This window comes from Gadus chalcogrammus, chromosome 23, assembly GCF_026213295.1.
Source record: "Gadus chalcogrammus isolate NIFS_2021 chromosome 23, NIFS_Gcha_1.0, whole genome shotgun sequence".
NCBI lineage: Eukaryota > Metazoa > Chordata > Actinopteri > Gadiformes > Gadidae > Gadus > Gadus chalcogrammus.
In genome coordinates this window covers 12,157,124-12,177,785 of record NC_079434.1, presented here as the reverse complement: position 1 = coordinate 12,177,785, position 20,662 = coordinate 12,157,124, and the positions used below count along the sequence as shown (strand labels likewise).

General features: G+C 46.0%; 2 protein-coding genes across 4 annotated transcripts; one reads left to right on the top strand and one right to left on the bottom strand.

Annotated features, from left to right (window-relative positions):
- Positions 1–936: 936 nt before the first annotated feature.
- map3k8 (mitogen-activated protein kinase kinase kinase 8) lies at positions 937–8,274 on the bottom strand. 3 transcript variants are annotated; one of them, XM_056584308.1, is made up of 9 exons: positions 8,230–8,274; positions 7,799–7,897; positions 6,857–7,264; positions 6,536–6,706; positions 5,776–6,037; positions 4,682–4,788; positions 3,769–3,921; positions 2,582–2,828; positions 937–2,069 (listed from the first exon to the last, which is right to left on the bottom strand). In XM_056584308.1, exons 2-9 carry the CDS (start codon positions 7,829–7,831, stop codon positions 1,951–1,953), a joined length of 1,500 nt encoding a protein of 499 aa, XP_056440283.1. In that variant the 5' UTR covers positions 7,832–7,897; positions 8,230–8,274; the 3' UTR covers positions 937–1,950. The 3 variants fall into 3 exon arrangements, with proteins under 3 accessions (XP_056440283.1, XP_056440281.1, XP_056440282.1); XM_056584306.1 differs by having other exon boundaries at positions 8,195–8,246; XM_056584307.1 differs by lacking the exon at positions 8,230–8,274 and adding an exon at positions 7,981–8,182.
- On the top strand, positions 7,623–20,051 carry mtpap (mitochondrial poly(A) polymerase). Its single transcript, XM_056584305.1, has 9 exons — positions 7,623–8,488; positions 8,874–9,040; positions 9,192–9,425; positions 9,730–9,954; positions 11,195–11,406; positions 13,665–13,891; positions 15,749–15,841; positions 15,949–16,022; positions 18,615–20,051. The coding sequence occupies exons 1-9, from the start codon at positions 8,314–8,316 to the stop codon at positions 18,930–18,932; spliced, it is 1,725 nt and encodes a 574-aa protein (XP_056440280.1). The 5' UTR covers positions 7,623–8,313; the 3' UTR covers positions 18,933–20,051.
- The last annotated feature ends 611 nt before the right edge of the window (positions 20,052–20,662 follow it).

The following is a 20,662-nucleotide window of genomic DNA, read 5'->3' as shown; positions in this document are numbered from 1 at the left end:
TGTGAGGACACTCTCCCCTATAGGATACCTGCAAACATGGTACCACACACTATAGCACGGGCATGTTGGATTCAGACCCCAGTATTTCCTCATGAATAGTTGCCTAAATATACCATATTCTGGTATTTCTGGTGTAGACTGCGAAAGTGAAAGGCCTTTTATTTAGGAGGAAAAAAAAAATGTTTAGGACTATAGACTATTTCGAAAACTATCATCTTGGATAGATTTGATTCATACTGCCACCTGGAGGAGAAATTGAAAATAATGTTTTATTTATTTATTTGATAATTCAATTAACTGTAAGCGATAAATACATGATATTCAATACTTACTATAACCCAATATAAGGGAAAGATTAAAATAACAACATTTAGCAAACTTTGGACAACATGACAGTTAATGGTCCACCAGCACACGTGCCACACCAAACCTTTGCCACTAGGTGGACCTCTTTTTTCAAATGTTGTCTTAATGTAGGCATATTTAACATCGTTTATTACAATGCTTATGATTTTATTACAACCGTTTCAACATGTCTATACAATTAAACAATGCCAAAGTCAATGCATTAATGACTTTGGTTGTGGCGGTAAACGAGACTTTTTATCTTATCAGCCTGAAACTAAGATTTGTCTTAATTTTTTTCTAATATTTAGGGTCGCTCAAAATGTTGTAACGGCTGCTCTTAACCTTTAGAGGGCAACAACGTCCCAAATACCAGATGTTATTATTAGTAATTTCTAGTGGAAGGTCTACCGATTTTCCATTTCCCTACGTATCACAGTACGTTGTTTGTTTAAGCCATGGAGTTCCCCAAATAAATGTCAGGTTTCCCCTCTGGCCTTCTATATTGATCTAATGATTGTCTCGATGGCCTTTGACATACTTAATTTTCGACGGAGACGAAAGTTACAGGTCTAGGCGTTCCTCACAGCTGTGGATATTTTCATTTATTATATTGAATACAATTGTACATTCTTTGAAAATGCGCAATGCAATAAATGCAAGAGGATTAGGAATAGGTCTATGACAGTACTTATTTAAATGTGTATAATGTATAAATATAAATATTCGTATCAGGACATCATTATTGGTCAATTAAATAGTCAGCCTGCATATTATTATTGTCTGTTTTGTTTTCCTATGGAAAAACATGCTATGGAAAAACACGTTTGTTTTACCCTAAAAAGCCCCCAAAATAGAGAAGTTTGTGAAATGCTGGTAATAAAAACGTTTCCACCATAAGCCACAGTGGAAATAATCATCAGAGCTCAGTTCTGTCTCCAAGGAAGAATTCATAGTGATCAAACAACTGATTTCGGTTAAAAAGCTTTTGTTACATTTTCATGAAAATGGCATTGATCTATGAATTTCATTGGACACAAACACAATCTTTTATGGCTCATTTATTGAATGGGAATATTTGGAGAATCCAACATTAAACATTCTCTGTGCTTTCTATGTAAAACAAAACAAAACAAGTAAGTACTAATTCATCTAAAAAGATGTACAAAAATTGCAACATTCCAATGCATCCCAATTTGCATAGCAAATACTATCTTAGCTTCAAACCATTCCATAGGAATGAACATGATAGGCCATAGAACATAATATGACAGGGTTGAATAATAAAAGCTACTTAAGCTGAGAGAACTGTTATAAAATATACAGCCATATCATTAAGATACTACAGGGAAACTTTAAAACTACCATATATTATCAACAACTGTTTTGCCGTTGTACTTCGACTTAAAAGTTAACGTCGAACAATTCAATGTCATTGCAATAGTCCAATTCCATGCCTTGTCTTTGACAGCCTTCCTCATAATTCACCATAGTCGTTGGTAGACGCCCTCCGAGGTGTGAAACAGGGAAGTCAGGTTAGCTTGCGCTAATGGTGATTAGCGGATAGCCGTTGTATTGACTTAGCATTGATCCTCCGGGGCTAAGCTAATAATCTGCGGCAGGGGGCCCCTTGACGATCTTGTAGTACTCAGCCATGGCCCCCAGGTCTCCGTAGAGGGAGTTCCTCCTCATGTGGCCGGAGTCTTCAGAGCACAGAGATGACCCTGTGAGACGGGGAGGAGACACGTTGAAGTAAACAAACAAGGAGAGAGGCGGCGCCATAAATAAATAAAGCTGATCATTATACACACGATGGGAGGACGCATTTGACCAAAAGCGGGGAGCTTTTAAGGTTAAAATGTCGTTACGCTTCCAGCCAGGAGACACAGAGGCATCAAACGCTTTGAATCAACCATCCGCCCACCACACTCAACACACACAACTGACCCCCACCTCCACCCACACCACCACCACCACCACCAACCTCACCGCCACCCCCCACTTCCCCTGGTTAGTTAGTTAGTTAGTTAGGGTTTATATCACAGGGACAGATACAACTCATGTGGATTGTGCACAAACCAGCAGAAAGCCTCATAGCAGATGGCTAATTTCCAATGTCCGTCCATAGAGGGGGCCTTTAAAATAACATACATAAAAATATACACGGAGCAGCCTATCCATTCATCCATCCCTCTGTTCTGCAATTCATTCATCTACACGTCTGTTGTCCCCTCACCCAGGAGGGTGTCGCTGTGCTGGCTGTGCTGCCGGTGCATGAGCTGGTGGGCCTCCTCCATGGCCGAGTCCAGGCTCCAGCAGCGGGGCTGGTCCTCCCTGGGGGGGTGCAGCGCCTCGTGGGTCAGCAGCTCCGGGGCCGAGGCGCGCAGGGTGGGGTTCCTCTCCATCGCACGGCCCAGGAAGGAGCGCATGGCCGGGCTGCAGTCCTCCGCCACGTCCTCCATGGGCGGAGCCAGCTTGTGGATCTGGGGGGTGTGAGGAGGGGTTTGTTGTGTTATAGGGAGGGTCTCGACTCAGGACTGGAGAGGGGAGGGCAGTGGTTAAGAGCGAGTTGAAGAAGCTACAGCAAGCAGGACTGAAAAAACCTCCAAGCAAAGAAAATAAGATTTCCCAGAATGCATTGCTTATCATCCTATTTTATTTGATTATATTATTTAATCTCAAAAGGACATTATGGAACCATGCTCGTTCACGTCTGCACATGGTATGTGCGTACTGTGTCGCGGTTTACCGTTTTTAAAATTAAAAGGAACCAGCTTGAGGGGAAACAGACACATTGGTTTCATGTGGAAGTGAGCTGCTCTTTCAATCGCAATTCAGATAAGAGCGATAAAGCAGAAACATAGAGTGTCTTAACATTAATGACCCGTGTCATGGAAATCACAAAGCAGAACGGGAAGTTGTGAGGCTGTGTGACAAGCAGTGGCACCGTGTGCTGCAAGCTCACACTCTATCCTGCTAATCTCGGCTGGAAGGGGAAAAATGCGCTCATGGAAAATGTACCTGGCTGTTATTGTTAGATTGATGAATGAAAAAGGAAAAAAATACAGAAAATCCATGATGAGCATAGCAAAAAAAGAAAAGGGGAAATCCTAAAATAATATTACTGTAAAAAGCTGAATGAAGATGCATGGTAAAGGGTACAAGTTAGAGTGACCAAAAGGTCAATACTGTTTAATGCAAATCACAGAAAAACGAATAATAAAGACGGCAAAATAACCTGCCACACTTCCAGCTCACAAACAAGTATTTTTGGTTGTTGAAATATTAAGTGTATGCTTGCCCTGTAAAAACTAACCAATTAGGACTCTAATCCTTAGTTGACAAAACTGTAAATTAACGAATCAGCTGCCACAGGTCTTAGGAGGCGTTGTGTGCAGGCAGCAGCCCGGCGTGTGTACTCACAATGTAAAGGTAGGAGGGGTAGGCCGTGCGGGGGAACCTGGTGGCCCAGGGCGGGCTGCCCGTCTGCATGTGTATGATGGTGGTGCCCAGGCTGTAGATGTCGATCTTGGTGTCGTGACCGCGACACAGCACCACCTCTGGGCTCATGTACATCTGGAAGAGGTGGAGGAGGGGTGGGGTGGAGTGTGTTATTGAAGTACTTGAAAGAAGTGAAAAGATAATGATCAAAGAAAAGAAAGATACTCAGATTGATGTGTTTTATTAGGTAGACTAGATTAGATAGATGATTCATCAAATTGTTCGTGAGAAAAAGAGGGCCTGAAGATTTATTTATTCTTTTAAGTGCAAAAGAGCAGTATTGTTCCAACACTGGAAACTCCAGCCTCTTCTGTCAATATTGGACGTGCAGTCTCTCTCTCATTCTATCTCTCTCTTTCCCGTTTACCCTGGGGGTTTCCACCAGCCAAGGCGTGTGTGTGTGTGTGTGTGTGTGTGTGTGTGTGTGTGTGTGTGTGTGTGTGTGTGTGTGTGTGTGTGTGTGTGTGTGTGTGTGTGTGTGTGTGTGTGTGTGTGTGTGTGTGCAAAGAGTTAGGCTAGTTAGTAAGAAAGGCCCATTTTGAAGTCCTTGTAATTTTGGTACATTTTCAGGAGGTACACTGGGAGACATGAAAAAGCACGTTGGAAATTCGAAGCAGAAATGAAATACAAAATCTCAAATGTATTCTCGTAAATCTTGAGTCTTGCGTAAGTCATTCCGTTTCCCAGTGATATAAATCAAAATGTGCTGACGATGTTGCCAATCAAAAGATGTAAACGTTTGAAAGTATGTGTGTGTGCATATGTGTGTGTGTCTTTGGGTGTGTCTGTATGTGTGTGTCTGTTTGTTTAGTGTGCGTGTAGGTGTGTTTCTCACCTCGGTTCCTCTCAGGTCTCTGGGAGTGTACATCTCCTCAGTCATCTGCACCGTCAGGCCAAAGTCCACCAGTACCGCCTTGTCCGACATCAGAACTATGTTGCTCGCTTTAATCAGAAAGGAATGAACACATTATAGAACAACAAACAGTATAAAACAAATGTCTGTTATAGGTTTCAGTTCAGAGAATGCAACAAAGTCAGAGTACTTGGAACTTGCATTTTCTAAGCGACTTCTTTAAAACTAGAAACCAAGTTCTGCAATATACCAACGATTCAGCCAACTCTCCAGTGAAACCCCAAAATGCCTTTGGATTCAATACAACGAGCTTGTGACATTCAAGTACGATTTGGAAGAAAATATGAAGTCAGGATTCCTGGCAGCAGTGTTTGCTTCATTACTTCACCGCGGATGCCAAAATAATTGCATCTCTTGACTTTTCAGACAGGAAGGGCCGGGCGCCCACAGACACACCACACCACTGAGCAGATACAAAATGGTCGCCCTCGCACAACAGTGCACTTGACTCTTAGTACCATGCATTTAACCCTTCCTCTTGGGGGAACCGACCGAGCACAAAGCTGGAATTTCCAGACATCCAACCCGGGTTTAAGGTCATGGATAGCTTAGTGAAGCCTTGAAAGGAATGCTTTGATCCCATGATGGGGATCTTTACACGGACTAGCTGAGTTAATTCTGCCACAATATCTCATCACATAATTATCATCCTGTGTGCCAAGAATCTGTGCGGCAGCCACTAGTTGTGACCTAGATACTTGTGAACCCTCAGGTTCCTCCCCCTCAACGGTCTACTGCCCATACTTACACCAGGAATAGTGTCACGCCTCACAGTTATTAATCTTTTTGTTCTTCGCTGCCTTTTTTTGTCAGTTTGTCTGTGGTTGGGTTGTTGACTGATTCATCTGCTACCCTAGCCCAAGAAGCTTCAAACTTCAAAACATTGCGGCAGCCAATTTCTTGAAATGTGTCAGCAAACGGACATCCCGGAACAGGAATCACTATATAAGGGCATGCAAGGGAAACCACCTATCGTGTGTTATTGCTCATTATTTTCGGGAGCAGCGGCAGCTTACGTTTGATGTCGTGGTGGATGACTTTGTTGGCGTGGAGGTACTCCAGCCCCCGGAGGACCTGCCTGGTCACCCAGATGACCTCAAACTCCCTCATGGGCCCGCAGCTGTCCACCTTCTCCAGCACCGAGCCGCCCTCGCCCGCCTCCATGAAGAGGTGGAGCTTCTGGTCCCAGAGCAAGGCGCCGTACAGCTCCGCTATGTTCTCGTGGCGGAACTTGGCCTGGATCTCCACGTCGGCCGCTCGGAAGTTCTCCATCGGAATCTATGGCCCGGGGAGGGAGGGGGAGGGGGGGGGAAGGAATGTTGGCGATGGTGAGGTGTGAACGTGGAATCCATTTTGACTCCCCCACACACACATATTATATGTTCTCAGATAGAAGAGAGTTGGAGACGAGACTGAATAACTAAGCGGAAGGACAGTTCAATCGCAACTTCAATGCATGCATATTGGTAATATGATATGCAACAAGTGAGATAATCCTACATGAGGAAAGGAAATCACGGTCTAACCGTCCCTTTTACACAAAAGGATCATCAGTTCAAAGACTTTTGCACACTCACAAGGATTGAAATAATAGTTTTTTTCAACGGCTCCTAAATTGGCAGAATATATGTCGTGCATTCGTCATGAGTTATTACCGGGAACCCTAGAGCTCGGGGCTGACAGCTACGTCAAGAGAAGCTGCGTTATAGTGAGTCTCACATTCTCTTTTGCTCTCATTTCCTGACTGAATTCCGATCATTGCTTGGCAGGACTCACCAGTTTGCATGCCATTCTTTTTCGGGTCTTCGTGTCCTGTGCCAGATGGACTTTCCCAAAGGAGCCATTGGGCACAAGGCCAGTCCGTGGATTCTTATAAGTCAACTTCCAAGGAAACAGGACAAACTCTCTATTGATCTGATAACGGCCATTTTGAACAGCCATCTCTCTCTGTAAACATGCAAACAAAACGAAAATTAAAAAAAACACTGCATGCAAAACACAAATTACCAAGAAAAATCTGTCGACGAATTGGAGGGGAGCAAGCAATACAACAAGGACAATTAGGACCTGTTTAAACAATGGCATTCGGGCTCTCACCTTGTTGAGCACGACTCCCATCTCCTCCGGCAGGTGCTGCCGTTCGGCCAGGGCCATATCCGAGACGAGGTTGATGAAGTCCAGCAGATCCGTCGCTTTCCCGTACTTGACTCCGCCGGCGCCTCCGTCCACACCTTCCCCGCTCTCCTCCTCCGCCGCCACTCCCCCCTCGCTGCGGCCCCCCGGCTCGCTCCCTGACTCCCCTGCCTCCTCGCTGTCATCCATCTCCTCGTTATCTCCTTCTTCGAATCCCAAGCCTTCCTTGCTTGCCTCCTCGGCCGCTCCAACCTTGCTCTCGATCTGATAGAGACTCTCCACCGCATCGATGATGTCTTCAATGTTCATGTGATTGAGTAGAAGTTCTATTCCGTCATCATATTTGTAGTCCATCTTCTTGTCCTCCTTGACCTGCGTTGGTACATTGGAGGTTGGTTTGTTATGTGATTAACGTGTGATTGTTGTTCTGGACTGGGACAACATCACTAGAGCGGGGCAGAAATGCATACTGACACCAAAGCCTGTCAGTGGAGGATTATACAGAAGGGGAAGAGAGTCATCGTGAGCAAAACAGGGGGGGGGGGGGGGGGGGGGGGAGGGAGAGAGTGAGAGAGGATGAGAGAGAGAGAGAGAGAGAGAGAGAGAGAGAGAGAGAGAGAGAGAGAGAGATGTGGGAGTGTACTAAGGTTATTTTTTCCAACAAGGAAGTTTTAACAGTATTCCGGGAAGCCCCTGGAAAGTTGTTACACAAATGACTATTGGTAAATGCAAAAAAACAAAAAATCATGCTGACTTTGACCACCTGCATGCTAATTTTTTTTTTACCAATTGTGCAGAAATATTGCAACATCCAGGCACCAGACATAAACAGAAAGAGAGAAAGACAGACAGATAAAAAAACAAACAGATAGTGGGACAGATGTTCAGATGAGTATTCCGTCATACCTGTGTCGATGTCACTGTGCTCCTTTCATGCATAGACACTCTCTGTGTTACAACAAGTCATAGCGCTGAGCCCTTACACCCTGTAGGACAGTGATCCGTCTGTGGAAACATATAGGCAGGACTGACGCAGAGGAAGTAAACAGGGGAGGTTTTGTGCTGTGAGGTGAAGCGTAGGTGTATACTTGTACTAGCCACATATCCCATTCGCCATCTAGCCTACGTCCACGGCTTTACGTAACGTTACGTTTCACTTTTACTTTCCACTTGGCTTTCATATCTGATAAAAAACCAAACCATACTTAAATCGAAAATGAGTTTTGGCTTTCTGGATTAAACTGTTCGTTTGCTCGGGTATGATGCTAGTAAATACCAATAAATGCATTAAGACCTAAATACCATAGCATGTTGTCACAATTGATGGTGTCACTCACAACTTATGATGTATTCATTATATTTATATAACTTGTGTTTTCTATTTTGGCCTCACGTACTTGCCGTAGAATACTCATACCCGCATGCGCAATTCATTGTTTAAAACAAGTATGGCGTCCTCCTTCAGGGTGTGTAGAATGCATATGAGGGGAACGGGCAGCCTTTTAAAGCGTATTCAAATTATTGATACGTGTCTACAGAGAAGATTTGTGACCAACGCGGTTGAACCGTCTAATGTGTTGAAGAATGAAGACAACGGTTGGTGATAAAGCTATATTCGTCAGCATCAAGATCCTTGCCGGGCTACATGCTAGCAAGCCTATTCATTTCACTGACAGGCTAAAGTCAGAGATCTATGTTCGCTGAATACCCACTGTGTGACATTATGTAACCATCACAATAAATAAACACAACAGTTTGGCGTTGCTTAAATATAACCTTACGTCTACAAATCAGTTCAGTTGCTTGATTTGAAATGACGTCACCTTAGACTAGCTGTGTACAACCTAACTTATTTTGATCAGCTGTCAAGGTTAAATGTATTATTTATAACCCAATATCAAGTCAAAGAGCTGAGATGGGTCAACTATTTCTTGACCGATGCACAAACTCGGTCAGCACTGAGAAGTTTTATTGTGTCCAGGTGAACAGGAAGGATGGAAGGCATTTGATGCTATTCAGCTAGAGAGACAAGAACAGGCTGAGAGATCTGTCCTCATCAGCTGTCATTCCAAGACAAATGAGAAAAAGTTTCTCAAGTATTTATCAATACACGGGGACATCAAGAACAGTTTCTTTTATGAAAGCTATGTAAGTAATAAAGAAAAAAATTCAATACAGTGTTTTGTCTTGTATCACACACACATTTCCATTACAATGACGGATCTGCACTTCGCAATCTGCATTATCCCAGTTAAAAAGCACACACTGATCAATTATAAACACTGTTTTGAATCTGCAGGGCACATATGCAGTGGTGGAGTTTGCCAATCAGGAAAGCATCGCCTCTTTACATGAAGCGGTTAACCTCCCTGTGGTCAGCAATGAATCTGTGGTGCCTTTCAAGTCCAGACTGTTGTCACTGAGGAGCCTAGGGGCTGCAGTTGTGCCAAACAGTCAGACTGGCCCAAAGTGCAAACCACAGGCCACCATACCTCTCACCGAGCTCATCCAGAAACTGTCCAAAGAAGAGAGTGTAAGTTTTACCAAAGATGCGTTTCTAATGCTACACATGTTGCAAATAGTTGTATTACAAGGCTACAGTAGTAGATGATCTCTAGTCTTATTGTCTAGTTTTGCCTTTAATATGTCCTAGTACTTGTCAGTAGTGGCTTTACTGTTTATATATTGTTTTCGGTGAATGCTATTAATGCTACAACAGTTTCTTTCTAATCATGTCTGTTTTCTAATTTCAGTGCTTGAACAATTTTGTGCTTAAAAATTATGCTTAAAATGCTTGTGTAAGTAAATGTTGTTGTCCATGAATATTTCCTTCTCAGATAGACCACCAGGTAACGTCTCTCATGAAAGCCTACCAGGTCACGGAGGAGAACACACGCCTGCGCTTCCTGGTCTGCTCCCTGCTGAAGGACATTGCTGCTGCCTATTTCCCAGAATGCAACGTCAGGCCCTTTGGTTCATCTGTGAACGGTTTTGGGAAGCTTGGCTGTGACCTGGACATGTTCTTGGACCTGGACGGTATCAGTGGGAGGAACGTTGCAATGGTACTACTCCCAAAATCTCATTCTGTTCTATTCCGACCGTTGTTGATAGGCCTGTCACTGGACTAGCTAGCCTCTTTAGTGGGAACAACTAATGCTATGTGGTAAAGCATCGCTGCTTTGGATAGAGGAGAAACTCTGTTTCTAACCCTGCTTTTCAATGTGAGTACTGTGGGGCAGTACTGATGGTTCTAGAGCTGAGGTTGTGTTTCACCTTGTGCTTGCTAACTGTCCCATATTTTGGAGATGTGTACAATGAGATTTTCTGCATTCATCATATTTTTCACGTCTTCACACCTTTCAAACTATATTATGTTTTTCCGTAGAAACTGCATATTTTTTGTGGAAGTGAGAAAGAATGAAACAGATGGATGCGTGGCTCAAGAGGTAGAGCGAAAGATAGGCAAGCACTTGAAGTGGCCACTAGTTAGAAAAGCGCTCTATAAATGCAGTCCATTTACCAATCTCATTTGCTGTACCAGCACATTTTGATGAGGCTGTTGCCACAGACACTCGATCACCTCGACATTCCATTGCCCATCATTAACCCAATTTGAGACAATAATGACTGTGCAGAAAAACTTTAGCTAAACCTCTTTAGTACACAAAATGGTGGACAGTAGAGGAGTTGTATTACTTGTATTCCATCATTTTGAAGATACATTATTGGAAGAAAGAGGCGTTGGTCACCTGGATTGGAAACGGGAATAACGGTCATGGGGTGTCTTTTGTAGACCCTTGCTCGTAATCAACGAAATTCTTTGAACCCAATTGACGTACTTCAACTTGTGATGCTGAGCCACAGCGGACCTTAGGTTGAACCCCGGTTGAATTCTGGGTCAAATAACGCGTGTTGACTCAACACCATGTATAGTAGTGCCTTGCTGGGAAAGAGTTGTTAGCTATAGTTTATTGAGGACTGTGATTTGGAGTTATTTGTTGATGTCTACCAAATTGCATGTGTATTCTGGCATGTGCATGTTTAAACTTAGAAGTTTATGTTTGGTGACGGTTATCGAATCACCAAGCAGCAATGTTGATTAGGATTTTAGCCTTGTCAGTCGTTAGTTATGCTCGTCAAATTCCATTGAAGTAATTACATAAAACTGTCTGTGGGCTGGGGGGTGGGGGGGGTGGTATTTATATGCTGCAAGAAGAAAGGCATTTGTAATCCTTTATTTAGACCCATTCTTGCACCCCAGAACAGAACCTAAAGCTATGTATTCTTATTCTCTGTGCTCAGCCAAAGGCAGGCCTGGTGCTGGAATACCAGATGAAGAGGTCCAACTCCGAGCGGGCCGTCACCCAGAGCATTCTCTCCGTGGTCGGGGAGTGCGTGGACCGCTTCGGGCCCGGCTGCGTGGGGGTGCAGAAGATCCTGAACGCCCGGTGCCCCCTGGTCCGGTTTTCCCACCAGCCCTCCAACTTTCAGTGTGACCTCACAGCCAACAACAGGTATGCCGTTAAAACCCACACATTGACGCGTGCACCGAGCGTGCTCTCACGAACAAAACATTCAGCCTGTTGGGACATGCCAAGCATTATCAGAGTTTGTGCTGACAAAACAAAGATTGGGAGAAGGGACTGTTGTGGAAACAGTCATGGATTTGATATGGCGGGTTAGGGTTAAGTTACAATATATAGTAGGGGGGGAAAGTAGTCTGAAGATGTCAGGGAAGCGAACAGGCAGTGTATGTAGATGCCATAAAAACATTCTTCACAATATATTTTAGGTTACTTGTATTTTTTTTAATCAGTGACTTTCTTTGAAATTAGGGATGACTATTTTTATTGGGCCAACATACAAATAAATGATGAACTGAATACAACATTTGGTGATAAGGTTGGAGGAGCCTTCTTGCCAGATTCTTGTTATACCAGTGTTCTACTGAACTACACTTACCCTGGTTAAAATAGCCTATACACGACTGTAAATGAGCCCTTAAGAAATGATAATGTTGGATACGTATTGATACATGGACCCATAAACTATGAATGTAAAGTCTGACCTAACAGACGTTTAGGTTGGGTAGTTTATATAATGAGGCGTTTTGAAGAGAAGGCTCATTGTGGTTCTAATGAGACACAGGAGAGTCAGTGAAGCAAATCTGAAAAAGAAAGTGTGTGAGGTCCTAATAACTGCTTTATATAAATGTGTCGGATATTACTGAAGCAATTAAATCTGACTGGAAGACAGGAAACTGAACAGTAAAGAAGACGATGTGACAAGTGTTGATACAAATGTTAATTTACGTGACACCTTTTAATTAGGTTATGGAAGGAAACTATCTCTGGCTGCAAGGGTCATTTATAAAAATACTTATGGGTTAACGCAAGGTTATAACATAACCTCGCATAACCTCAAGGTCATTTCACAAAGAGCAGTGTGAGATTACAGAAATTTGCAAGATTTGTGTTGACCTGCTACCACAGTAGTGGTGCAATTACCCCGAAACAGAAACCGCAGTGGGCAGGAAATGCTTTGCAAGCTCTTGCTCAGCGAGACTCAGCAGGGGAGGAGGAGACAGGACACCGGGTGTTGTTTGCGTTTCACTTCCCGTATCCGGCCTGTGGTAAAAGCGTGTTCCCTGCGCGCGTGTCCGTGTGCGGCCACGTGGACGCGCACGCACACAAGAGTACGTAGTCACGTACACCTGCTAACGTTTAGAAAAAGACTCGGGGAGGAAGTGGATCAGCCACCCACTGTTGTTGTTCTTTTCTCCTCAAAGAGAAGCATATCAGTTGCAGAAGCGGAAAATTGAGGCTTATTCTGACCTCCAGGTCAGATCGATTGAGAGACGGTTGATAGTCCCCCGCTGTTTGTTTCCACCAGAGCCATGTAGGGCCTCGCTCTGCTGCTGAAAGGGGTTCCCTCTCTCTTTATCTTGTTTGTCATAGTTTCACTGACCTTTGAGCCATGTCATGGCATTTATATTCTAGTTCCTCCTCTCAGCATCAGGCCAAACAGACATTTAAGGCGCAGGGGATGTTTGTTTTCATTTTATCTGCACAAATAATTAGTAGGAAATCGATTTTCTGTTTAAATACACAAAGAGGTAAATTCCCCGTGTTGTTAAGCAGAGGAGTGGTTGAGAAAGGGGAGGGTAAAAGCTAATGAAAAGCTGTTCTTCAATAAGTTATGTTATATATAATATCTGACGTTGAGCATAATAACTTTTCAGCAAGGGCCACATTATTTTTTAACTGAGATTAAAGGTTTTTATTCATGGAGTTTTCTTACAAACTGAGCATCTTTTTAAATGTATTCAGAAAACGGGGCCGAACAGCATGATGCCACTCCGAGCCTCCGGTCGGTTGGCCCAGGGCGAAACATGCCAAACACTGACGTATGCCTGCTGTGCCACGAGAGACATTCCCTACCACGGTTCACCACATGACGCTTGGCTGCATCCTTACAAACCATTTAAACCATTTTCACTCTCCCGACTTAGTACTTAGTACGGTACATGGTGCATGCCGCTCCATGTACCGAAGCAAGCACTTTATCCAAATCCCATAGGGCTCTTCTGGCCCAAATGTGGTCAAACACCCGAAACACCGGACCCTTTAAAAAGGGCAGTGAAACCCTAGCGTACGGACCCTCAGAACGCAGACATCACATCCAGCTCCCGACTCCAGCACACCAGCATGCACGGCAAACCTGTTTGACGTCCTACTAAAACACCAGGGTGTCATCCCTCTTGCTCCCACAGGGTGGCGATGAAGACCTCTGAGCTGCTGTACCTGTACGGCTGCCTGGACGGGCGTGTGCGGGGCCTGGTGTTTGCCGTGCGCTGCTGGGCCCGGGTGCACAGCGTCACCAGCAGCATCCCCGGCGCCTGGATCAGCAACTTCTCCCTCACCGTCATGGTGCTGTTCTACCTGCAGCGCAGAGCCACGCCCCTCATCCCCACCCTGGACCACCTCCGCAGCCTGGCAGGTAGGGAGGTTAGCCGCCGCCACCGCCGCCGCTTTGAACAGTTTTGGATGTCGTTGTTTTTTATCTGGTATTGATAGTAATAATACATTTTATTTATAGTGCCCTTTTCATTCGAAGATCTCTAAGGGCTACGGGTAAAAAAACAACAAAGAGAAACAAAAACGGTGGCATTTTGGGGAAAGGAAGTAAAATCAAGATAAGTAGTTTTGTTAGAAACAAAAAGGTTTAAAAAAAACATCCAAGAGGAGGAACCAAAAAATTTTGCTTCAAAGAAATGACTTAATGGGATATATTTCTTGAAATAATGCTAATTAATTAATTTGGGTTTTATATGAATGTAGGGAATCTATCCAAAAAGGTCTTCATTCCCATTTTTATATCTTAAAAGAACGAACACTGAAGCCAACCAATTAACAAGTAGTTAAGTTTGCATCTTGTCTTAATCATATTTAGATTGTGAAAAAAAACCTCTGCAATAACTGTTTTAATGTCACATCGCCCGGCACCACTCATAAGACTCGTATGTTAAAGTCAGACCTATCCTCAAGCAATTTCAATTTTAAGTGTCATTGGGACATGCAAGCACATAATAAATTCGGGCTTAATGCCCAAAGAGATGTTTCATTACTGGGGAAACTCTCTCAAAATATATGATGCCTGCTCATTGTTATGTATATATTTATGACTCTTGTCTAAAATTGGCTACACACTCATAATTCTCCCAAATGGCAGCCTTTAAATCTTTAGCTGAGGTTAGGGCTACGGCAGCACTCGGATACTTCATTTACTGTGTGCCCTGGAGTGACTGTTCATTGGAATGGTTGCAACAGCAATAAACGGCCAATGACCAGCGAGATGGGATGTTGAATGGGCAAGGTCATGTGCGGGATCCATTCATAATTCCTCGAGGGAGTTCGGGCCTTGAAGCCCCTCGTTGCCGTGCCTGCTATTAATGTTATAAAAGGAGAAAAAAGGACAAAATACATTGTAATTAACTGGGTTTGCGTTGCGGTAATTGTTTCTTGGGACCACTGCCTACTCTGTTGAGTCGGCACTGCCTTTATTAGGTTCCCCGCACTCTGAAGCTCCCTCGTTCGCTCTCCCTCTCTCGCTCTCCCTCTCTCTCTCTCTCGCTCTCTCTCTCTCTCGCTCTCCCTCTCTCGCTCTCTCTCGCTCGCTCTCTCTCGCTCTCCCTCTCTCACGCTCTCTCTTGCTCGCTCTCTCTCTCACTCTCACCCACTGTGTCACCTTGGCCACCTGATAATTGCCTTTCCAAAAGCAATTCATCCTATCTCCTGAAGCCCCACACACACTCACACGCACCCCACCCCCACCCCTCTCCTGTCCCTCCTCATCTCCCCCCAGCTCCCCCTTCCCCAGCCTCGGCACAGACCCCAGCACACCCGGTACTAACGACACAATAAAAAGCCCCCCCGCGCAGAGGGACCACTCATAAAGGCACGTGCACGTGCACAAAGGCCCACCTCATGACCAGGCACTTTTTTTTTGTTAAACAATCCCGTGTTAACCCACCATGTCGGGGAGGGGGTGCAAAGAGACGGGACGCATTGCAGGGCTTTGATGTACAACCCCAGCAGGCGCCCCCAATAAATGACAAAAAACAGTCATCTTTTTTTCTTCATCTCTTGTTACTCTCCCTCCCTCCCTCCCTCCCTCCCTCCCTCCCTCCCTCCCTCCCTCCCTCCCTCCCTCCCCGGTCCCCATGTTCCCTCCACGGTTGAGTTGACACCATCTGTCTGCATCTTGTTTATGGGGAACGCAGCCGCCGCGTAACAGGCAGTCATTTACCTTCTTCCCCCCCCCCCCCCCCCTCCTGCTCTCATTGTTCTCCACAAGGCCCTGCGGACAAGAGCGTGATTGAGGGCAACGACTGCACGTTTGTCAGCGACCTCAGCAAGATCCAGCCCCAGGACAACACAGAGACGCTGGGTGAGACGACGTTGGCACAGCGGTGCTTTCACTGCCACTTACAGGTTCACTTTTTGTGTGTCGTGCACATTAACACACTTTTTTCTTCGTCTTTCTTTTTTTTTCAGAGCAACTTTTGTGTGGGTTCTTTCACTTCTACAGCACGTTTCCGTTTGCCAGGAAGTCCATCAATATCCGAAAGGTAAGATCTTTTTGAAAATTGTCATTCAAGGGGACTTATTGATGTGGTTTGGGTGTCTATACACATGGCCGGCTCTCCTATCCGACAGAGGAATTTCTAGTCGGGGGGGGGGGGGGGGGGGGGGGGGGGTGCGCTAACGGGCAAGAGGTCGTTTCTGCATCAGCTCCGGTAGCCTTGTGTCTACGGAGGTCACAGTGGCTACAGCACAAGTTGTCACTCCAAAACTGTGGGAGAGTTCACATCCGGAGAGTCGATTGGGTTTCCCTACCTTCCCCCCCCCCCCTCCCCCGCCACTGGGCGGGTCTCCAGCCGAGCAGATCTGCAGTTGATTTCAGCAGTGTTGTGGTGAATGACGTCTACCCAGCCGGATCACAGCGTTTGGCCTGTCACGGGTGATGGATGCTGGCAGGCCCCGGCGCCCCAGTGTCCCACCATCACTCCTGGAAGCTCTTTGCTTGGAAGACGATGACAAACTGACGGAGTCGAAGGGAGGCTACTTGTTGATCGAGAACCTTCCATGGTTTTGGATTTGCATTGTATTTTCAGACACACACGCTTGCATACGGAGAGAGAGATGGAGAGAGATGGAGAGAGAGAGAGAGAGAGAGAGGGAGAACATGAGTGAGAGAGAGAGAGAGCGCATGACTGAGCGCATGAGTGAGAGAGAGAGAGAGAGAGAGAGAGAGCGCATGAGTGAGAGAGAGCGAGCGCATGAGTGAGTGAGAGCATGAGTGAGAGAGAGCGAGCGCATGAGTGAGTGAGAGCATGAGTGAGAGAGAGCGCATGAGTGAGAGAGAGCGCATGAGTGAGAGCATGAGTGAGAGAGAGCGCATGAGTGAGTGAGAGCATGAGTGAGAGCATGAGTGAGAGAGAGCGAATGAGTGAGAGAGAGCATGAGTGAGAGAGAGCATGAGTGAGTGAGAGCATGAGTGAGAGCATGAGTGAGAGAGAGCGCATGAGTGAGAGAGAGCATGAGTGAGTAAGATCATGAGTGAGAGCATGAGTGAGTGAGAGAGAGAGCATGAGTGAGTGAGAGAGAGAGCATGAGTGAGTGGGAGCATGAGTGAGTGAGAGCATGAGTGAGTGAGAGCATGAGTGAGTGAGAGCATGAGTGAGAGAGCGCATGAGTGAGAGAGCGCATGAGTGAGTGGGAGCATGAGTGATTGAGAGCATGAGTGAGAGAGCGTATGAAACTGTATAACCAGTCCAGGGTTGAAGAGGACGCCTCAGGTCAGGTGCACTCTGGCTGGCCGTGACCCTAGGCTCCCAGCGGTGAAGAAAAGGGCCATAAATCTGCTAAACGGTGCTACAATTCTCCTGTCTGCCTATGAGCGATGGCTTTATGATGCAGTCTTATAACACCCGGTGCAGCGACATCCTCTCCCCTTGTAATCCATCCATCTCATTTCATGCCTGGGTTTAAGCAGGCTTTAGGTATTACAGGTATCCCATCCCAAGGAGCCCAGGAGTTTCATTCAACATTCGGATTTGTAGCATTAATGCTGTTAATATCTTCAAATGTGTTTAAATCCAATATCAAATGGTATTCCTGCTTTTATTTCATTTTTTTTTCTTGTATTCCCTGTGTCAACCTTTACTGAATTATTATTTTTCTGAGACACAAGCGTTTTTATATTTTATCTTGCGAGAGGAATGTTACATAAGACAGGAGTTACTGCCTCGGATTGCCAGTGCTGACCTGCAGGCTTGCTCCTCAAAGTGTGTGTGCGTGTGCGTGCGTGAGTGTGTGTGTGTGCGCACGCCTGTGTGTAACAACGCTTTTGTGTGTGTGTGTGTGTGTGTTAGAGAGCGCTTATGTGTCTTGAGAGAGTGCTCATGTGTGAGAGAGCGCGTGTGTGTGTGTGTGTGTGTGTGTGTGTGTGTGTGTGTGTGTGTGTGTGTGTGTGTGTGTGTGTGTGTGTGTGTGTGTGTGTGTGTGTGTGTGTGTGTGTGTGTGTGTGTGTGTGTGAGAGAGAGAACGCCTGTTTTCTGTGCATGTGTGTGAGGGAGCGCTTGTGCATGAATGCGTGTGAGTGTGTGCACAAAAACTCTTTCCCATCTGTTAGCCTGGGGTGTAATGTACTTTTCTGGCATAGGTGCCCCAGATCTCACTGCAAAAGTCCTGACGGCATGACCAATCAGAAGGATGGACGGGGGGGTAGCACGTGGTGCCCATGCATGAAGGAGACATTCGCAGGGTCTGCAGACATTGATCATGCAGAATATTTCCCTGTGATCAAGATCTGATGCCTGCATCAGACATCAGCTGTGTCCAGCATGTCGGATTTGAAAGAAATCCATCTGGGCCGTTTGAAACGTCTGTGAACGGGGAATATGTAATTCATGTCAATACTTAAAATGCCTTGGAAATGAAAAATGTGGAATTAATGTAAATGTTTTACCGCCTCAAACCACTTCTCTAGACGGTGTACTGAGTGTATACTGTTGAGGTCAAACTAGGGTCTGATTGATTTCTTCTTTGTACTTTCTGTTCAGACGTCACCGCCGCGTCCCTTGCAAGCGCGTTTGCCTCTGTGCGTGTTGCTAATGGTTACCCCCCCACACCCCCCTCCCCACCCTCCTTGTCTCCAGGGTAAGGAGCAGACCAAACCCGAGGTGGTGCCCCTGCACATCCAGAACCCCTTCGAGGTGTCGCTCAACGTCAGCAAGAACGTCAACGCCGCCCAGCTGGAGCGCTTTGTGGCGCTGTGCCAGGAGGGCGCATGGCAGCTGGAGCAGAGCGCCACGCTGACGCGCGGCACCGGCCACGCCCCTTCGCCGTGGGGGCTGGCGGCGCTCCTCGTCCCCGCCGCCGGGACCCCGGGGATCAAAGGTCGCAAGAAGAGGAAGCGGGAGCCGGCCAGCGAGAGGATCAAGAGCCTGTTGGAGTCGCTGAAGAACAAGATGTAGAGGCCGGCGTGTGTGGGAGGACTTCTCCCAGAGACCTTTCCTGTCCCCGTGCTTCGAGGAGGAGGTGGGGAGAGGCTGTTGTCCCTCGATACGTGATCATTCAACAGCACTGACACTGGGATGTATGGTTTTGAATGGGCTGCAGTTTCACATGTGAACACCAGAGGGGGTTGCAGTGCCCTGTTTGGGCATGCATGCATAGTTCCAGGCATGGGGAGGGATGTTTCACACATCACCGAAGCCCCCCTCTGTTAAGCCTCACTCCGGACTGAGGAAACTATTTGCTTATTATAGAGCAAAGAATACGCCTCTTGTTGTGTTTATCTTGTTTGTCTGTAACCTTGTGTACAGAGATATTATGGAAGCCACCCAATCTTGATCCTTTGCACAAATACAATCATGATTGTGGGTATTTGTTGTCACGTAGTGGTTTTATTGTGGTGGATCCCATTGCAAAGTCCCTCTTGCCCGAGCATCCCAAAAAAAAAGAAGATTTGTTAGAAAGATTTATTTTGTTGTTCGATTACACAACATTGGTGTGAGGGGAAAGCAACACGTCGGTTTAGTCTCTTGCTACATCTGGATTACGGTTTGCAGCCGTCTACCATGACGTAGCACGGCTGGCACGCATTACTCAAGTGTTGTATGGGAGTTCAGAGCCCGTTTAGCCGGTCACTCAATCCCCAGGAACACAGTGAGCCGGCAGGACTGCGGCGGAGTGGAGTGCAGTCTGTAGAAAGCGCTGACCTCCCTCCTTCAGAACGCTACTGGTTAAGCCGACGTTGTCGAGTAAGTGGAAAATAAAAAAATAAAAAAATACTTATTCTATTTCGGTCCACTGTCTGGCTCCGAGACGGCGACACGTCAGTGAGCCGGGACACGACGCCTCTGCCCGCGGCCCAAGGAATGCATCGGCCATCAGCCATCAGTTTGATAGACCGGGCCGGTTAGCCTGGGAGTTCTCAGTCCAGTTCCACTATCTGTGGGTGACTGACAGTATGTGGGTCGATGTATCCACAAACTGGCCTAATGGTCCTTTATCACAGAGCTATAATGGTATGGGTGAAAACAGGTGTCGCTGATTATGGTTATTATGGCTCTCCAGACGTGCCAGGGTCCATAAATTGTGTCATGAGATACACCGGTGATCACCCCCTACTGTTACACCTCTGTCACAAACGCGCGTGTGTGTGTGTGTGTGTGTGTGTGTGTGTGTGTGTGTGTGTGTGTGTGTGTGTGTGTGTGTGTGTGTGTGTGTGTGTGTGTGTGTGTGTGTGTGTGTGTGTGTGTGTGTGTGTGTGTGTGTGTGAGATGGAGAGTGTCGCCCGCAGCTGTTTTTCCACTCAAGGGTCAGAGGAGGAGAAGGGAGGGGTAGTAGAATAGTCTTTAAAAGACCCCTCCTCTTCCCATCTGCCTTGGGGGCCTGAAGTGGGACAGAGAGGGAGAGCGCTTCCATCAGTATCCTACAAAAACACCCACACCGCTTTGTTTTTGAACTCCATGTGTGTGTTCCTCACGCAAAGAGCCAACATTCCTCCTCCAATCTTCATATTCATCTGCTTCTCTGTACTCTGAAGTGTGCTGTTCAGAACTGGGTGCCTTGTTTGTTTCCATGATAGTTTTATAAAAAGAAAAAAAATGTTTATTGCCGTTGCCGGGTGTGGTCCAGTGCCTCAGCCAAACGGTTATGAAATCCGGCGTTATGGGGAAATCGACACCTGCTGTGGATT

Excerpts from the sequence above, each read along its gene's own strand:
- map3k8 (XM_056584308.1), bottom strand. The coding sequence starts at position 7,831 with ATGCATGAAAGGAGCACAGTGACATCGACACAG. Across the intron at positions 3,922-4,681 it reads GAGACCTGAGAGGAACCGAG|ATGTACATGAGCCCAGAGGT; the intron begins GTGAGAAACACA and ends CACCTCTTCCAG. Across the intron at positions 2,070-2,581 it reads GCACAGCGACACCCTCCTGG|GGTCATCTCTGTGCTCTGAA; the intron begins GTGAGGGGACAA and ends CCCGTCTCACAG.
- mtpap (XM_056584305.1), top strand. The coding sequence starts at position 8,314 with ATGCGCAATTCATTGTTTAAAACAAGTATGGCGTCCTCCTTCAGGGTG. Across the intron at positions 13,892-15,748 it reads CCACCTCCGCAGCCTGGCAG|GCCCTGCGGACAAGAGCGTG; the intron begins GTAGGGAGGTTA and ends GTTCTCCACAAG. Across the intron at positions 16,023-18,614 it reads AGTCCATCAATATCCGAAAG|GGTAAGGAGCAGACCAAACC; the intron begins GTAAGATCTTTT and ends CCTTGTCTCCAG.